At 34.7% G+C, this 18,101-nt stretch overlaps 2 protein-coding genes across 3 annotated transcripts; both read left to right on the top strand.

Moving 5' to 3' along the window:
* Positions 1-317: 317 nt before the first annotated feature.
* On the top strand, positions 318-12,537 carry Smp_152730.1 (myst-related protein; the record flags this gene model as incomplete). 2 transcript variants are annotated; one of them, XM_018794045.1, is made up of 17 exons in its annotated part: positions 318-326; positions 367-429; positions 460-597; positions 635-1,048; positions 1,083-1,323; positions 2,110-2,320; positions 3,219-3,396; positions 3,777-3,978; positions 4,054-4,170; positions 5,001-5,222; positions 6,809-7,261; positions 8,720-8,851; positions 9,163-9,510; positions 9,695-10,003; positions 10,685-10,780; positions 12,167-12,258; positions 12,381-12,537. In XM_018794045.1, the coding sequence occupies exons 3-17, from the start codon at positions 545-547 to the stop codon at positions 12,535-12,537; spliced, it is 3,225 nt and encodes a 1,074-aa protein (XP_018648497.1). In that variant the 5' UTR covers positions 318-326; positions 367-429; positions 460-544. The 2 variants fall into 2 exon arrangements, with proteins under 2 accessions (XP_018648497.1, XP_018648496.1); XM_018794046.1 differs by having other exon boundaries at positions 635-1,323.
* A 1,724-nt stretch (positions 12,538-14,261) lies between these two features.
* Positions 14,262-18,101, top strand: Smp_056940 (hypothetical protein; the record flags this gene model as incomplete). The annotated part of the gene is made up of 5 exons (XM_018794044.1): positions 14,262-14,271; positions 14,589-14,647; positions 15,459-15,584; positions 17,446-17,592; positions 17,784-18,101. 5 exons carry the CDS (start codon positions 14,262-14,264, stop codon positions 18,099-18,101), a joined length of 660 nt encoding a protein of 219 aa, XP_018648495.1.

The following is an 18,101-nucleotide window of genomic DNA, read 5'->3' as shown; positions in this document are numbered from 1 at the left end:
GGGTTCAGCATTAACAACTGGTTAGAACAAAATGCCTTCACCTACCAGTTCTATGCCAAACGTATAACGGCCAAAAATGAAGTAACGACTAACTGAACTATGATTTAGTTTCTAAGAGATTAATTTGTTGAATATGCTTTTTACTTGATCGTTAGCATTGGGAAAGCTACCCTAGAAGTTAGTATTCGATGTTTACATAGTCGTAAAGCAGCCTTTGTTTGAGTGTGTTTGTTAATAAATCCGCCAGGTACAAAGTGTTCTTCTACTTTTACGGGGAAAGTAAGACTTTTGGTGGTACCACGGTTGTTTTACAAGTGGACAGTGAGGTATGCTTTATTTACATGATCTATTTTACCAGAATGTAAGCTCGGTAAATGATAGTTGGCAAAAAATAATCTTTAAAACTCAATCTCTTAATAGTTCTAGCAAGTAAATCGGTTACCTCTCTTAATGAAGTAGATTATTTGTATCTGGTTTTAGTACTTTCGCGGTGTTTACTGTAGTGTTGGTTACGTTTTAAAACCAGACAACTTGTAAATACAATATGGGTTTCGAAGGGAGTGAATATGAAGACGATCCTCTGAAAGATTCTACTAGGTTTGTTTGCAGATATTCTTCTATTGTAGTAATCTAGTGATGTCCAGAATCCCGAGCTTCTATACACAAAAGTTTTGTCGTCTTTTCATCCTGATGAGAGTAAAACATTACAAAACTTCAGTGACGTTACTCCACCTCTTTGTATATTTTGCGGAATGAATGGAAACTTGAACCTTGGACAGGGGGAACTACTTAGGTTCTACACAAAGATTGAATACTCAGAACCCCCTACTTGGTACAGTGACCTTATCATCAAGGTAAAGCTCAAGCAGGAAAAGTGTACAAATATTTTGGTGACAAACCGTTCAACACACACCAATCGACGGAACCAGCATAGCAAGATTGTTGTGGCATCTTTCACACCTCTGACGGCAGACCCTGAGTTTTGCAAGGTAGGCCCACACACGTCTCTAGACGGATGTCGACGTAGTCGAAGTAAAAACTGTTTTGGGTGAGTTGGATTTGCATTATAACTCTATACTTAGTTATGATTGCAAAATGTATCTTGCAGGGATGCCAAATGCTTATTTCGATTGTAATGGCCGACCATTTGGTTTAGTGGAAGAATTGAATTATGTTGGTTGGCCTTCTAAACCTGATGAAGATACCTTAAAAGTTTCCAATCTGATTGTTAAGTGTACTCCGCGTGAAGGTGAAGAAGGGGGTTGGATATACGCGCATCATTGTTGTGCGTCGTGGTCTGATGGTGTTCACTTCAACGATCAGGTCAGTAAATGTTTTTTCTAAACATGGAGTGTTATGGTTGGAGCAGCGGAAATGATTTGCGGATGACCTTTGAGCAACGCATAAATGACCCTGCGAAACAATAAGATGTAATCTAAACATAAGTTGGAAAGTACATATTTTTACGTTCTCAATGTACTTCTCCATGTCCAGAATGAGTTTACTTTCTGAAATCAAAGAATGTTTGGTAAAGAAAATCATTCATGTGACCAGAAGTAATTTTCCATCTAAAACCTCTGTGTTGGTTTTCGTTTTCTGGAAATCCCCCTTCTGGCTATTTTTATTCGAACTCATAAAATCCTGCTTCGGTCAAGTAAAGCTTCTTGCTAAGTTCATCGTTAATTTTTCCTCACATTATGTGTTTTAAGAGTATTCAGTCATAGCATCGCTATATATATTACCTATCAATCGATCTATACAATGAATTTTGATGGTTGGTACATCAGTTTAACTATATCACTTATATTCATTTACAAAATACCTTAAGAACTGTCTTGGTTTTGAGCTATACAGTGGAGTTTATCACATTTGGGTACAATAGAAGGTGAATCAAAAGTTCGCTTCATTCAGTCGGTCACAGCAATTCACTTACTCTCACTTAAGTCCATCTTCAAGTTGCTTTGGATTAGTAAACGAAACATTTATTGTATATGAGTGAAAAATATGTGGGTAGTTTATTTAACCGTTTTGTAATCAATTAATATCATCCTTAAAATGACTTTTGATTACTTTTAAGCTCATAAATTTTCTGCTTTTTTGCTTGTTAAGATGGTTCTTGAAGGTGTTGAAGATGCGGCGGTTATAGCTGTTACTCGGAAATGCTCTCTTTGTCTCCGTTATGGAGCGAGTATCTCTTGTCGTATCAGTGACTGCGACTCGTGTTTCCATTTCCTTTGCGCAGCGGGAGCTGGTTGTCTGCAAGATATCGAATCATTAGAGTTGTTATGTCCGGTTCATATTTCAGAAGCACTTGCATCAAGTAAGACTGAATTTATTCGATGCATAGTAAATTGTTGGTAAATGCTTGAAATGATATAGTGGCTAAAAAATTTGACTTCCACCTATTTCGGTTTAAGAAATCGAGTAGTATCATTGACCCTTACATGATAAGTGTGGCTCGAAGCTAGGCACGTAAACTTGTACTTATTTACGGATTTATGACAGTTAATTACTTATAAGTAGCGAAATTTGTGCTTTAATAACCAAACCACCTGTCTACGGAATATTGCAAAATGTGCATAATATATATAGGTAAAGGTTTAATACCCTTTTAAACTAGACAGATACAATGTCTCGTTTATCAGTGTTTGTACCTGCTTGTTTTCGCATCAACCTGACCTGATCATTCTAAAAGCCCGCTTATCTGTTTCTTTCAGCACATACGAACTGCGCGGTTTTTTTAAAACAATGCATTTTTATACATTTTGTGTTTGCCTAAAATCAGTAATATATGTATTTCTATTTTCATTTCCGTATATTATGTAGTGATTTATAGAAATCCAGTGGTTTCGCTAAGGTTCCGACTGTTTATGATTTTTGTAGGTGTGATTGGTAAAATAAAATTGTTTCTATTACTCAGTGATGTGGTTTTTATGTCCCTTCATAGTGTCGTAACGTATCGTGCAATACGCTTATTGTAATTTTGAAGTGACTGAAATTCATCAAGGAGATATAGTAAGTCAAGTTAAAACTTGGTACCAAAATCGGTGCGCTGTCGGAAGTACATGTAGAATAACCACCTATTAACTAGAAATCATCATGACATAACAAATACGCTATTGTTTTCTGTAGAATAATTCCCTTTTTTTCAACTGCAATTATGCTTTTTTTAATTCCCACCTTACACTTTCATTTGACTTATAAACATGAAATTTTAGATTGTACGTCAATACAGTGTGGTCTCTGTGAATCTCCGGGCGATTTAACTGAGCTTCTGTTCTGTACTGGTTGTGGTAGTCATTATCACGCTTCCTGTTTGGAGCCACCTTTGCAACCAAGTCCCACAATTCGCATAGGGTGGCAGTGTGCAGAGTGCAAAACCTGTTTGATTTGCAAGTAAGTTATCATCGTGAAATCTACATTCGATGATATAAGTATCTCTTAAACAGCAAAGCAGTTTAAAAATACGTTTCTGAGGTGAATTAGCAAGATGAATTAGGCGTTTTATAATTTGTTTTTAATTGGAAATATGGGGTTATTTAGTCATCAGTAAGATTTCTAAAATTTGTTGTAGTGGTTTGTGTACTGACTTTTTCTTTCCTATATATAGTTTTTTCTTCATAGTTATATTTACTTACTTGTAAACATCCGTATAAATTTTCCTAAACGAAGTAATAAACCTTCAACATGACCGTTATTTTTTACGGGATTGTTTTTGTTCATATGTATAATCAAATCTTTTACTTACTGACACTCTTGTACTTGTCTATTTTTAGTGAAAGTAAAGATGAAAATAAAATGTTAGTATGTGACGTGTGCGACAAGGGCTATCACACTTATTGTCTGAAGCCTCCTGTTTCTAGCATCCCTAAAAATGGATTCAGGTGCGAACGATGCCGTGTATGTTCTGATTGTGGTGGCGGACGCTCTTCTACGTTAAGTGGTTTAGAGGGACCAGTTGCTTTTAACAATCAACTTGTAAGTTGCAGTTCACATCGCTAGTTTGTCCCCCGAAAATAGGATTGTTTTCATACAAACTTATTTTTTTTATAGAATCCGAATGTCCGTTGGCATAGTAACTATACACTATGTGATCGGTGCTTCCACGCTCATAAACGCCCGAATTCATGTTGTCCTGTATGCGAACGAGCATGGCGTTGTTCACTACCGGTAGGTGTTTCAGTAACGAACAGTTTAGTGATGAGCGATGTATTTTTTTTCGAAGAGTTGCAAGTATGTTTTCTCTTAGCTTTGTTAGGATATATACCTCGGGTCGCTTATTTTGTAAGTAAAACTGGTATACTACCTACGTTTGTTTTCAAAAGAATTGACGGACCCGTTTATTTATGTTATCTGCGGTTATTTCGAAGGTGATGACTTTATTCTGTTACTAACAGTGGGTTTTTACACTTTAGTTTATTTTTGCATAAAATTTCGATACAATATGTCCTAACTTAATGCTTTTCAGGTTTAACAGTTAACATGGTCTTTATCGATGATTTATAAAGATTTTGTAATTCTCCTTAGAACAGTACTATGGATTCTTTGATTTGAATAAGGTTCACAACAGAATGATACTCGAGATGAATTATACTTAAATGTTCATCAAAAGTTAAAAATGATGTTAATCTTTCTGTATTGATTCCAGAAATTTATTGTGTATTCACGGTAGGGATAATGACTTGAGCGTGAACTAACTGAACCATTTTTTAGAACATCATGTTTCTAGATTTGAAGCATATCACACTTCTTATTTGTATATTATTTCTGCGAAATTATGGTTTGCAAAATCTAAGTAATATAAGTCGATACCCGTGCTAGTTATTTAATTTATGGACTAATTAGTATATATAGATTACTGTTTAGTATTATGAGTGTTATGGCAGTCAGTTAAAATCCTCAAACTTCGTTCAACTTCAAACAGTACAAAGCTACCTTATACTTCACGTCACGAGTTTTTCACACTTCCCAAATATGTATTTATTTTTCTTGATTTTCAGGTACCAGAAAATTTTTACAGGAATCCTAATAGTACTTTTCTTGTCTGGCCTGGTAGTAGATGTAGTCAGTGTCGCCGAATGGTTCATGCTGAGTGTGATCCTTCTTCCAACCAGGCAACTGTTTCACCTTTATCTGCTGCCAGTGAAGAAACAAGTGGTATTTGTGGCACCAATTACGTCTGTCCCGTTTGTCGAGCTCGTGGTTCAACGACACCGAGCGAGGTACAATTTAATTTATTGTCCATTCCTTACTCAGTAACTAATTTTACAGTTTGGTAGTCAGGATTTGAAATAACTGCTGTATTAGAGTCCACCGAATACTATAAAAAAAGTTATATACACGTTAGTCACATGAGGGCTACGATCCTGGTTTATTTTTCATTTGACGCTAATTATTCTGTGTTGAAATGACTCAGTCATTCTGAAGGCTGTAAACCACATATGTTTTAAAATCTTCCGGAAGAGTAAATGTTTAATCGATACATCCACAACTAGGAATGAAGTAGTGGATCGGTGGGTTTGTGGTTAAGGCGTTTGACTTTCAGCCAATGAGTCTCCGACACGGGCCCCTTTCCACCTATTTCGGTTCGGGCAACTGAGTGATATCATTAGCCCTCATGTGGTTCATCCCCAAGCACATAGTAGATGAGTTAATTTAATTAGAATTTTAAGGTATTAACCCTCGCTAATTTTGTCGAGCTCGCTATTCCCTGTGTCTAAAAAAGTTTCGGGTGATCATAGGAGTCAATATTTTAGAGATTGTACAAGTTTAATATTCATCATTCTATTTTCTGTCTTCTATAGACAGATTGCTAGCAATTGCAGACAATCAAAAGAAATAACATTCAGTTACAAAACTCTAGCTATGTCAGTCACCGATAGCTCATAGCACTAAACTGCCATCTGTTAAAGATCTTTGGAATTCACCCATTGAAACCTGGTACTATACTCACTTGAAGTTAGCAATAGTTTTCGGCACGTTTATAAAAGTTGTAAATTCAGTGTCCATATTTCATTAAAGCTGTTGGTGGATATAAAGTGAGTAGAGGGTAGTTATAAACTATCTGAATTTCTCTATGCTTCAGTTGCTTCATTTAAGAGTTAATCGCCATTTCGGCTTTTTCCACAATGATCGTTAACGTTTTAGCCACGGTCTAAACAGTTGTATTTTGTTTTATAGCATTGATTTTTGAACTGCTAGGATCATGCAGTAATCCTTCCGTCGATTGAAATATACATCCAAAACGTACATTGTGCTTATAATTTGCAACTGATCTATCTGACACAACAAGGTTTCATAGACAGGTGATGGGTTGTTTTCGATTGTAAGACAATTATTTTTCATGTTTTTACTCAGAATACGTTTATTGTCGTTAGTGTACGTATCTGAAGGTAACATTATTTTTCACCACTTGTTTATACTCTGTTGATGGTGGCGTTTTCAATAGAACTGGTCAATTTTGAGCGCCCATATGACAGGTAAGCGGACGACGTAGAACTTGGCATTTATGTTTTTGTTCAAGTGTGTGGCGTATATGTATAAGGTGCCCCCTTGTACCAATGTTTATATGTTCAAATAAATAAAATTTCGTTCAAGTCATCACATCTAGCATTAAAGCCTAGTTTGACGATAGCTACTCCTAACCTGAAGACAGTTAATTCGAAACCTATCTCAATTCAAGCTCTTATTTCAACTTTAGTTACCAATTCTTATGTTCGAATTAACTCTTATTTAATCCATTTGTTATTATGCTACAATTGGAAAGGGTGATAGATAGATGTTCATGTTGTATCTTTTTTATCGCTAGGCTGCATCAACTACTGCTTCTTTACGTGCTAGCCCGATTCAGGGAGGTGGGAATAGTAGTAATAGTGGTGGCGATATTATGGACGACAATTTTACTCAAGGAGGCCGGGACTTATTAGATGATACAGTTCGCCAGTGTATTGGGTCTGGTTCATTAGTTTGCCCTGGTGCTAATGGAAGTACATCGGCAAATACTCCGTCAAGTTCAACTTCTAATTCAACAACTCCGAATACTGAACCAGGAAAGCAACAAATCCACCTGAATAATCAAGATTATCCAGGGTCACCACGTGTACATTGTAAAGTGACCTCTAATAACAAGTTATCAGTAACAAATTCTACAAGTGGCCGGCCAGCTATTGATCAACCTTCTATTAATATTAGTAGTGGGCGTAGGCGAGGAAATACCCAAACTAGTGATCTTAATTTTACAAAAACTAATTCAGGAACACGGGTTTGTCCAATCTCATCTTATCTATGTAAACCTTATTTTATTAACTTATTATTATTGCTAACTTCTTTAGTTCTCAATAGGAAACTGAAGAAGCGTTTTATTGTCTCAGCAAATGACTTCCATCTTTGAGTTAAATACTTAATAACTTATCTTTTGAGTTCCTCTGTTCAACTTCAACATATCACTATAAAGTAGATACTTGCTTAAAATGAAGATCTTCACAGTGGATCAAATGATTGAATAACATGTATACATAAATTCTATTTGAGATATGTGTTCATATATAATGTTTTGAAATATTTCTGAAGTAGTAACAGTTTTTTGGTAATCAGAAAAAGTGCGAAGTAGATATTTGTATTATTTGTATAGAGTCTAAAGGGATTTTACGTTGTCTTAATCATAAACCTTATTAATTATTATTGTTTATATGACCATTTAAGTGTATAACTGTCAGTTAAGTATACTGTTCATCTGACGGACCTCAAAATAAAAATCTTCACCTCTCACCGATGATTTAATAGATGTGTCTTAGTTTGGTCATACTCTGTTTTTCCTAAGTTGAACCTAATACGGCGACTTAGACAAGTTAATATTATCACTAGTCGATTATATATTTTGAAAGGATTTCTCAAATCCTATGTTTAGTGAAAACAGTTACAGTTTTTAGCCACTGATATATTTTCGGAAATGCACGAAATGCTCTCAAATGGCCACGTGCATACAACCACTGCCAGGGAAGTCCTACTCACTGCCTTCCCGCCGTGGGGTGTTGTTTGCAAAATTGAGAGAACGAAAAGCGGATGTCCGGCTCTTTAACCGAGTTAGTTGACACGGAGGATCCACCTAGGGGAGTTGAAAAACTCTAAATTCAAACCAATGGTGTACATGGGCCCCAGGATACTGAGGGAACAAATGGCGTATGAACCTGTCGGTCACCGGCTACCATGGGATTGCATCTTCTTACGTCACTCCACTGCCTTGTGGATCAGACCTTTAGGTCAAAGGCTTGAGGAGTGGCCTTCTGAGAAAACCACCTTCTTTGGTTTGGGCACCCAGGCAGTATCCGAGCCCTTACATAAATCGAATGATTTATGTGGCGCATATCTATTTGGTGCCGAATTGTACCAATGTTTATGTTTAAATAAATAAATAAAATTAGACGTATTTACGACGTCGAATCGTGAACATCTGATGCCGAAGTATCACAGTGAAAGGACGAAGATATATCATTCACTTCTAAAGTAGTCAAGCACTGTATTCAGTATTTTAGCCAATTGGCTGACATTAACTCAATATTGAAATTAATTGTGGGAATAGTTTGAATAATAAGTCGTAGTATTTTATTTTGGTGACTCATTCTACATATGTTTCGAATTAGGAAAGTGTTATCCTTAAACTTCAAGCTTATTACGGTGTCAGTTTCTCTCGTGAATTTAAGTTTTTTCTCTCTATCTTTAGTCCAACAATGCAAACACCCAGACGTCGTTTATTGGAACTACAAAAACTGGTGCTTTAAAAAGAACTAATAGTTCTGCTACATCTAATAATATTAATAAAACTAGGAGAACAAAAACTCGGAAAATCACTTCGGTATGTTTTCATAGCATGGATGTCTATTTATGTTTGATTACTTTTTTATTCAATAAGTAAACTAAATTACTAGTTCTCTTCAAAGTATACAATTTTCTTATATTATGACTGAACAGTAAATTACAATAGTCGTTTGATTTATATAAATTATACAACACATGATATTTAATATGCACTTGATTATAAAATCTTTTTATAAAAGGTGTATGTTAGTAGTGATCTGTCGGGACATTAAGTTATTTGACTGTTAACAAAGCATTTTCTCATTGTCAATAGAATCCCCTTTTATTGATTTATTTTTTTGTGACTAGTATGAATCCAAAGTTTCAGAGAAGGATGATCATCCTAGTACAGTCGTATTTTGTCGGGCAGATGACAATTTCATGTTGGAACAGGATATATGTATTGCATGTGGATCAATCGGTTTGGATACTCCTCTGTTGGCTTGCTCTCAATGTGGTCAATGCTACCATTCTTTTTGTGCAGAAGTACCTAAAATAACGAGAACTATGATTGAAAAAGGTTGGCGTTGTTTGGATTGTACTGTATGTGAAGGTTGTGGTGGAACATCAAATGAAAGTCTTCTACTTTTATGTGATGATTGCAATATTAGCTTCCATACCTATTGTTTAGATCCGCCATTGAAAGAAGTACCGAAAGTAGGTTTGAATAAAATTAAATACTTCTAAAATTTTATTTAGGGTGTTCTTTGAATGTTTATCAGAAAGTCTTATAATTTTTTGTGTTCAAAACCTTGCTACATGATTTATTGTCTCTGTGTGTTCATATGATACAAATTTTACCTTCAAACGTTTTTACACATACTGTTTATATTTCGTATAGGGTGGATGGAAATGTACCGACTGTGTTATATGTACTAATTGTGGTCAAAAAGATCCTGGTCTTAACGGAAAATGGCACGCTAATTATTCTGTATGTGCACCGTGTGCGTCACTCACCACTTGTCCCATTTGTAATTTAGCTTATCGAGAGGAAGAACTGCTTGTTCGATGTGCATTATGTACACGATGGGCTCATGCTAACTGTGACCAGTTGCGTACTGAAGATGAATTGGAAATAGCCACTGATCTAGGGTATAACTGTCTTCTTTGTCGTGAATTGGGGGCTGATATTGGAACTGGGCATGCTCAGGTAAATTTATTCTATCTTTATTTGTTGAAAATAATAATATGATCACAATATATGAATGTACTATTTCTAAGATTAAGTTTCTGTCACCCGTAACTGTTTCTTCATTTGGAGTTGACTAAGGTAGATCTTACCAACATTTAACTCGTAAAGACTGGCAATTACTCAATATATCTTGGTTGAGTATGCTGCAACAATACTTGTTGATAAATCTATTTATTTATTTTTTCCAAAATTAACCATTGTCTTAATAAATTAATGCAACCCGTTTTTGATAAGTATTCTAGTAAGAAGAAAGTATGAAATTTCAGTGATTAATATTGATGGTTACAAATAACAACAAATGGGATGTATTTGTGAGAGTTTTTCCAAAAAATTGTGAAGTTTTACTGATGTGATTGAGAAATACGAACTGTATTACTGTGCCACCTATTCAACTGTTATTAAATCAATGGGAGATTCTGATATAGATAAGTCAACATATCTTATAACATGTGATATTTTTACTGCTTAAATCAACTGTTTCTGTCCGAAAATCGTGAGTTTAACAATCATAAATTAGGTTTTTGGGAGAATTTGCTGCCACACGTCTAGTTATTTAGATATGTTTTCAGTCTATTTTACGCAATGTATATAATGATACTGTCATAATGTGTTTATTTTTATTTCGCTTTTAACTATTAGGTATTGGCTTACAGACAAGCGGCTAACGGAAATCTTGGGGCTCTGGAAAACCTGAAGTTTGGCGAAATTACCGAAAATCTGTTTGCTGACAAATTAGTAAGTATTATTTTATTCGTAATATAACTTCTTTAACTCGTATATTGTTTATTGAAATAATTAGTTCCATTTTTTTAAAGATACATTTATTCAAACAGTTTTTTATTTTTTATTTTTGAGGATATTATTGAACGTAGACAAATTGGGTTTCAAAAGCAAAATCACTTTCTTCAAAAGAGTAAATCCCTGCGATAAACCTAGATAATGCAATGACATGAGGTTTATTAGAGCAGTTTGCTCGCATATATAATTGTTAAGGCGTTTATGTATGGAAAGGATAGATAAATTAGAAGATAATAAAGAGAAATCATACAAATCATACCTATGAATTTCGTTTTCTTATGACATCCAAATGAAATCACTCTCCATCAAATCTGTTGGGTATTACATTAATCAGATGGGCTAATTAAGACTATGAACTATCTACCCTGATATAAAAACGAAGCATTTTAAGCTTAAATTTTTCAGTTATTTGGCATAATACTTTTGTTATGAATTACAACCCTTTTGGTTATATTTACGGGTAGTCATGGGTTCTAAGAGACTAATCAAATTAAAGTCGAATCCTCTTCAAATAAGAAAACTTGAATTTCTGGTTATTGTCTAACATTACACCTTATGGAGTTAGAGCGATTTTCCGTTATAACTTGTAATCTGAACCCATTTCTAAAGGATTCAGTAAGAGGAATTTGCCTAGACTTTTCTTTACATACGTCAGTAATATCAATTTAAAATCCTGGTAGCAAATCGACTGAGCTCGTTAGGTAGTATGTTTAAACATAAAATAGTGAGAATTCTAACCGCTATCACCTACATTTAGTGGGGTAGTAACCAGAACTTATAGTTAAGGTAGAAACTTTCCTTGGCAAAATCCCCTTTTATTCGGGTTGATGTATTTTTCTGTTCATCTCTTATATCTATATGGTTGGATAAACAGATGTTCTCATTCGTTAGGCTTAAGAGATGTGAAATCCTCAAATACAACTTAGGAGGAAGAAAATTAATATCAATTTAAGATAAGCTTTTGTTAGTGTGAATTCTGTTCATGAACTTTCAATGGATTTTTCACTAAGATTCGTGTTCATTGATAGTTACACAGTTCTTAATATATAATAACGTTCGATAACTGGTTATCTTTAATGTATTTCGAATCCTGCTGGATGTTGATCAACAAAGCTTCTATACAACAATCAAACTTCTTACTCTAGTTAGTGAGACAGGGAGGAAGAGGGTAGAAGTAGTATCGTTCATCGTGTTCAAGTCGCTGAATAGTAGCTTAGCGCACAAACATATCATTCGGTCACAGTTTGCATTAGAAGGTGTAAAATTAGATTATTCATATTAAACTGTTTATGTTTTCGTGCTTATTTTCTCCACTTTATTTAGCCGTCTTCATTATTTCCGTACTCTTCCACTGGAGTTGCAAGTTTAGCGCGTTCACAAGCAGATGATGACAATAATTCATCAAGTGATACTCGGTAGGTACATAATTTTTTTTTGTTTTAACATCTCAGATTTAATTATTGATTCTGATAGATAAATTTACAAATGCTTTTATCTCGCTCTATTATTCAATTTAATTTTATTTATACATCTTTAGTCAATTTTTCATGGATGGTGTTGTACTAAGTGAATGTGGCTTGAATACCATTAAACAAGCTCTGCTTAAAATTCAGCCGAAACGTCATACAAATCAAAAACGTCTATCAGATCAACAGAGCCAATCAGTCACTGATACAGGATGTAAGTTAAAGTAGTTTTAAATATTTCTATGCCGATTATTTTCGGTGTGGAGTAAAACAACAACTGTAACTGATTTCAGGTTATGTGGTAACCAGCTGGTTACTAAGTTGATTAATTGTTTCTGAAGGATAAAATTCACATACCGTTTTCGAATAGTATCTCGTAGATATTCTTCCTACTGTAACTTTTTAAATTTCGACTTTCCAAAACTCAGTTTTCTACTTGAGAAATAATTGTTCAGTGCAATGTGTTGTTAGTCACAGTTGAGAAAGTACCATATTTTGAACCGGATAGATTAAAATGTTTGGCACAATTTGCAATACTCTAATTGCGAAAGGTTTGTAAACAACTCGGTCAGTTCCTCAACCAGAAAGTCACCAACATCTTTGAAAAGGGCCGGAGGTACGTCATCTGGACCTGGTAATTTGTGGCGCTTTAGGAGTTGGAGTTCCCTACAGAATTCCGCCTCGTTAAATGAACCAGTCGTCATAGGTTGTAGAGGGCAGGAAAGTCTGATTAATGTTGTCTCAGCAGCAAACCAGTTGAACTGCTTCTCGAAAAACTACCAGTCGTCCAAGACGTCGGTAGATGTTATTGATTGGCATCCCATCAGCTTCACAGATTGTCTCATTCACACCAGATTTCTTGCTGCTAGCGACTCAGATGAGTCGAAATAGCTTCCGGCAGTTACGAGATCCAGATGCCACTTCCAACTCATTGGCACGCTCCGACCACCAGGCTTCTCGGTCCTTGAGCAAGCTTTGCACAATTTCATTACATAACAATCTTCGTCTACGGTCAAACTCGCAGTCACCCGGAGTAGACCGACGGGCTTTAACGAGTTGTAAGGAGTCTGAATAAACCTAGTGCTTATAAGCAGGACATTTCGTGAAGCCACAAGCGACCTTACTCGCCAGTTTCATGGCGTCACGCAATTGCAGCCAATGCTTATCTATACTTTTCGGTGGGTCGATAGCTAGCCTTGAACCCAGCTCGGTTTGATATCTAGTTGCAACATAAGCTGCAACCGATTATCTGACATCGATCTGTTTAGGACAATGAATGGTAGTCTTGTACACAACCACGTCAGTGGTAGCTGGTCGTGATGTGATCAATCTGAGTCCAGACTTGAAATGCAGATGAAGGACACTAGGTAGCACGTCGACGATAACTGTGTCGGTGGTGAGTACTAACCAGAAACAGGTTGTAGCTTACTCACAGTTGCAGTAGACGGTCACTGTTATCTGACCTGCAACCAGCAAGTCTTCAATGCCCATCGAAACGGCTCTTCTCTGTGCGCATTCAAGTCTCGGGCTAGTACTATAATATCTGTTGAACGCATTTTCTGCAGAAGAACAGTTAATTAATAGTAAAACTCATCATTGATCGCATCTGGGTTGCAATTTGTCGGAGCGTAGGTGGAGATGACTAAAAGACATCGTCTCTCACACCGATTTCTCCGTACTTTGATGGGAATTCGTGATCTAACAGCACATAACCGACTGTTAATGGGGATCCAATCGATCAGTGCTGCCTGCGCTATAGGTCTTAATGCAACACTGACTCCAGCTAAATCAGACTTGTGTAGAGATTATATAGTTTTATATCATAAAACGGAAATTTGTGGTTGGTTTCGTTATCTTAACGTTTGCAAGTGTGTATTAAGGTCACAGTTATTTCCGTGGAGTTGTAATTGTTCGGCTAAATTTAAGATCATCAGTCTTGTGTTAAGCAAGATATGAATTTCGGTAATCAATATGTCTTTGTCAGAGAACGTATTACTGTATGCTATATTTTATTATGGTTGGATTAGAAACTGTGTTATGTTAATAATTCTACTGGGAAAAATCATATGTAGCGATTTTATTCATTTTATGAAACGTTTGATTTATTCATTCAAATGTAATAACTGTTGCTTGTGTTAGTTATTTTTCTTAGATAATCTAAGATAATTGTTGAATTTATTACGATATAACCGTTTAAAAAGTTTTTCAATGAAAATTAATATTTTTTCTCCCGTTGTATTCCTGATTGCATTCAACTGTATTCTTTTGTTTATTTCTAGCTTGTTCCGTTGGTGATAGTACTCCAGTTGAACTCACTCCGTGCGGACCTCATGGACAGGTGAGTTTGAGACCTGGTTGTTTTAATAGGTTGAATACAGAAAATTTCTTAATTTACTCTAAGTCTAACCATCCTAAAATCTTCACTATTTCTTATTGGAAACAGTGTCTTCATATAGGAAAATGAGTTTTGTAAACATTAACATTGTGGTTGAGTTTGTATCATTTTGCATCAATTTTTCTCTGTGGGTTAGTAGACCATTATTTCCAGTATATTTTTGTCTTATATTATTAGTTAATTAACCTTTGTATATGATATGAGACCGAGAAAGATTTTCCCGTAAAACCCAAACTTTCTTACGTTCCTGGACTCTCTTTCTATGTGGTTGATATCATCATTTTGTACTCTTAAGCATCGCCTTAAACCTGTACTTTTCTGATGGCCTTTATTTTCTACTTTGTTCCCAACATAATAATGTAACTTATTGAACCTAAACTGCCTAAACCTTATCATCCTTTATTAGGGTTTTTAATGTGTGTTCTAGTTGAACTACTATTAAAAACTGAAAATTCATTTACGATTGTCTTTTTGGTTTATCAAAAGGCTTCTGACAAGGCTGAACTTAATAACTAATATGTTCATGTGAGATGAATTCTTTTGGTTTTTTCATCTTAAGAATAATTATAATTGCTGAATAACTTCAACTCTTCTAATGAACCAAGTTTTTATTGGTTTAATAATGCACCAGTGGATTTGTGCCTAAATTTTATATGTACGCAAACTACTACTCATGTTTAGTTATCACACATCATTCGTTTTCTTTTTTTCTTGATACATTCAATAATATTTTATCCTTTTTTGAATGTTTTAGTTTGATGAAGATGCTTCATTACATTCTGGAGTTGATGGAGAAAATGATCTATCCAATTATCCTGATTGGAAATCTCCCAGCCTACAATCAGAAGAAGATGGCTGTAATTCAATGCAAGACGGCACGGTTAGTCATACTAGTCAAAAATTAATATCCATTTTACATATTTGTGGAATTAATGCTCGATTTACTTTTCTTGTGGGACTTGAATGTTAGTTATTATTATTATTATTATTATTAATTACTGTAGTTACATAATATTGAATGGCATAGATTATTTGTCCTACACGGGACGTTAATCTTATTTTTACTTTGTTGTTGTGCTCAATCACTAAATTTATTCTAATATTTTTCTGCACTTTCTATCCCTTAAATGGCTACTGTTCATCTGTAGTTTCAATAATTTTCTTCCTGAGTTTATATATATATATACTGTGTCTTCTCTTAAACTGTGAGATTAAAAGTGCTTTATATCTTTCTTCCTACTAACTACTTCTTTCCTGCTGTATAATATCCTTATATGCAATCGTTCTTTTATATATTACTACTATTGAAGTAACTACTTCCATGAATTTGGTGTTCATCCTGTTGTGCTAATGAGGTGTGGCAACTCGAACTGATGCATATATGTGCCTGGTCCTACGTTGTAGACGACTGATTACTGACTGACTTACTGGTTAGGACACTCGGGTTTCAATCGGTAGGTCGCAGGTTTAAACAGTTACTTCAGCTTGAGTAGTCGGACAGTATGATTAGTCCTTACATAAATCACGTGCTTGGAATAAGAATATATGTACACGTTAAAGAAGTTGCATTTTTAGTGTGAAATCAAACTTCATCATTTTTGTTTTTATCTATTCATCTTGTTAACCTTTTAACTTTCTTATTTGAGTAAGTACTCTCCTTCGGATTATTGAGTAATTACTGTCCAACGTATATCTTATTAAACTGTCACAGTTTTGACGCTTGTTTATTTGTCACATTTCCCAGTCTAGTATTTTTTACTTATAGTAACGTTGACCGTCATAAAATTTACTTGTTTGTGGGAAGTCTTTTTTATTCATAACTATTTCAGACTAGACGAATCTTCATTAGAAATAAGGTTTGACCGATTAATTGTGTTGATTTGTTTTATTTTAACTTATTCATCCTGTTATTAATTTTGTTTAAATCTGTTGGTTTGACGTGAATTTATGTACAGTGTTCAACTTTTAAATTAAGTTTCCACTTACTGGTGATTTTTATTTTTCCGGTATTTCGCTTTTCTCACGCATCGATTTCCTGATTTCATGGAATTTCTTTATTTAATTAAAGTTTCCATTTATATGCTCTTTTGTATCTATGTATTTGTGCCTTCATTTATCGGTCTGTTTATACTTTATGAATCGTTTTTCGAATATTTTTCAACTGAATGCCACTAATTTTTTTTAATGATTTCAATATATAAAATTTTCACGGATTTGTCTTTCTGACACAAATTTTCTCTAATGTGCCATAGGAATTTGAGATTTCATTTGATGATTGGCCAATTCACTGTTCCTGATAGGAAACTTTATTGAGAATACATTTTATTTGATAATCTATCATTTCTATTTGTGATGGATAATGTGTGAAATTGATCAAAAACTGAACACTTTTGATATTTGAATCAAGTAATCAACTCGTCATTTTATATTCCATTAATTTATAATAATCGTTTACTGAAACAAATCTACTCTTATGTTTTTTTATTAATCATGAGGAAATTGCTAGATGCTCTTAAACTGCTTATTAGAAGGCCTGGAACTAGTTTTCAAACTTACTGCTTCAAATCATCAGTATATTTACAGTATCCTAGATACTAATAAGAGACTCACTTACTTAAATATCATGGACGTAAATTATTCTAAAATTTTTTCCTGTTATATGATAAAACGTTTAGAGCGAAACACTGTCTTGTTTATATGATGCTCCATTTTTTAAAGAAAATCTTTTTTTATTTATTTAGCGTACTTCATTATGCATCAGTCGTAATAGTTCCGCTGGTTCTGTATCAGCTAACGGGAAAACCACCACAAACAATTCTAATCGTAATCGACCACTAAAAAATCTTGGTATTGGTGGCTTTCGAGCTAAACCCAATCGTTGGTTGCAAGTATGTCTTCTTTTACTGAATATTCATTTTTTTGAGTTTCTGGGTGTGAAGCACATATATTTTGGTGCTCCTTTGTACCAGTATTTATATGTTAAAATTAATATATAAATCTTAGTTTCTGTAGGTTTTATTATTGTTACGCAATTTGACTTGACTGCACTGAGTTTTCCATTCTTTCATCTTAAATATAGACTAAAAAAATACAGCTTGCAGCCGCATCTGATCATTTTGTTGGACCTCTCACGTCTGACAACAAACGTAGACGTCAGAACAAGAAGAAATCTGAATTGGAAGACCATTATCCTAACTATTTAATGAAAGCTTTTTATGGGGCATGTCTACTTTCCGCTAAGAGAAAACCTCTGAGGAAGAAAAAGCGCATACGTCCAATTAGCTCATCACAAGAACTTATAGTTGGTCCTGAGTCTGTAAGTGGAATCAAACAGAACAAAGGTGGACTTACTCTTTCTGTTCGTTCTTCTAAACCAACTAAAGTAAGCAGTCAGTAA

The sequence above is a fragment of the Schistosoma mansoni genome, chromosome 1 (genome assembly GCF_000237925.1).
Source record: "Schistosoma mansoni strain Puerto Rico chromosome 1, complete genome".
In the NCBI taxonomy this organism is placed as follows: Eukaryota; Metazoa; Platyhelminthes; class Trematoda; order Strigeidida; family Schistosomatidae; genus Schistosoma; species Schistosoma mansoni.
The sequence above is the reverse complement of the archived record's forward strand: the minus strand, read 5'-3'. Positions and strand labels throughout refer to the sequence as shown.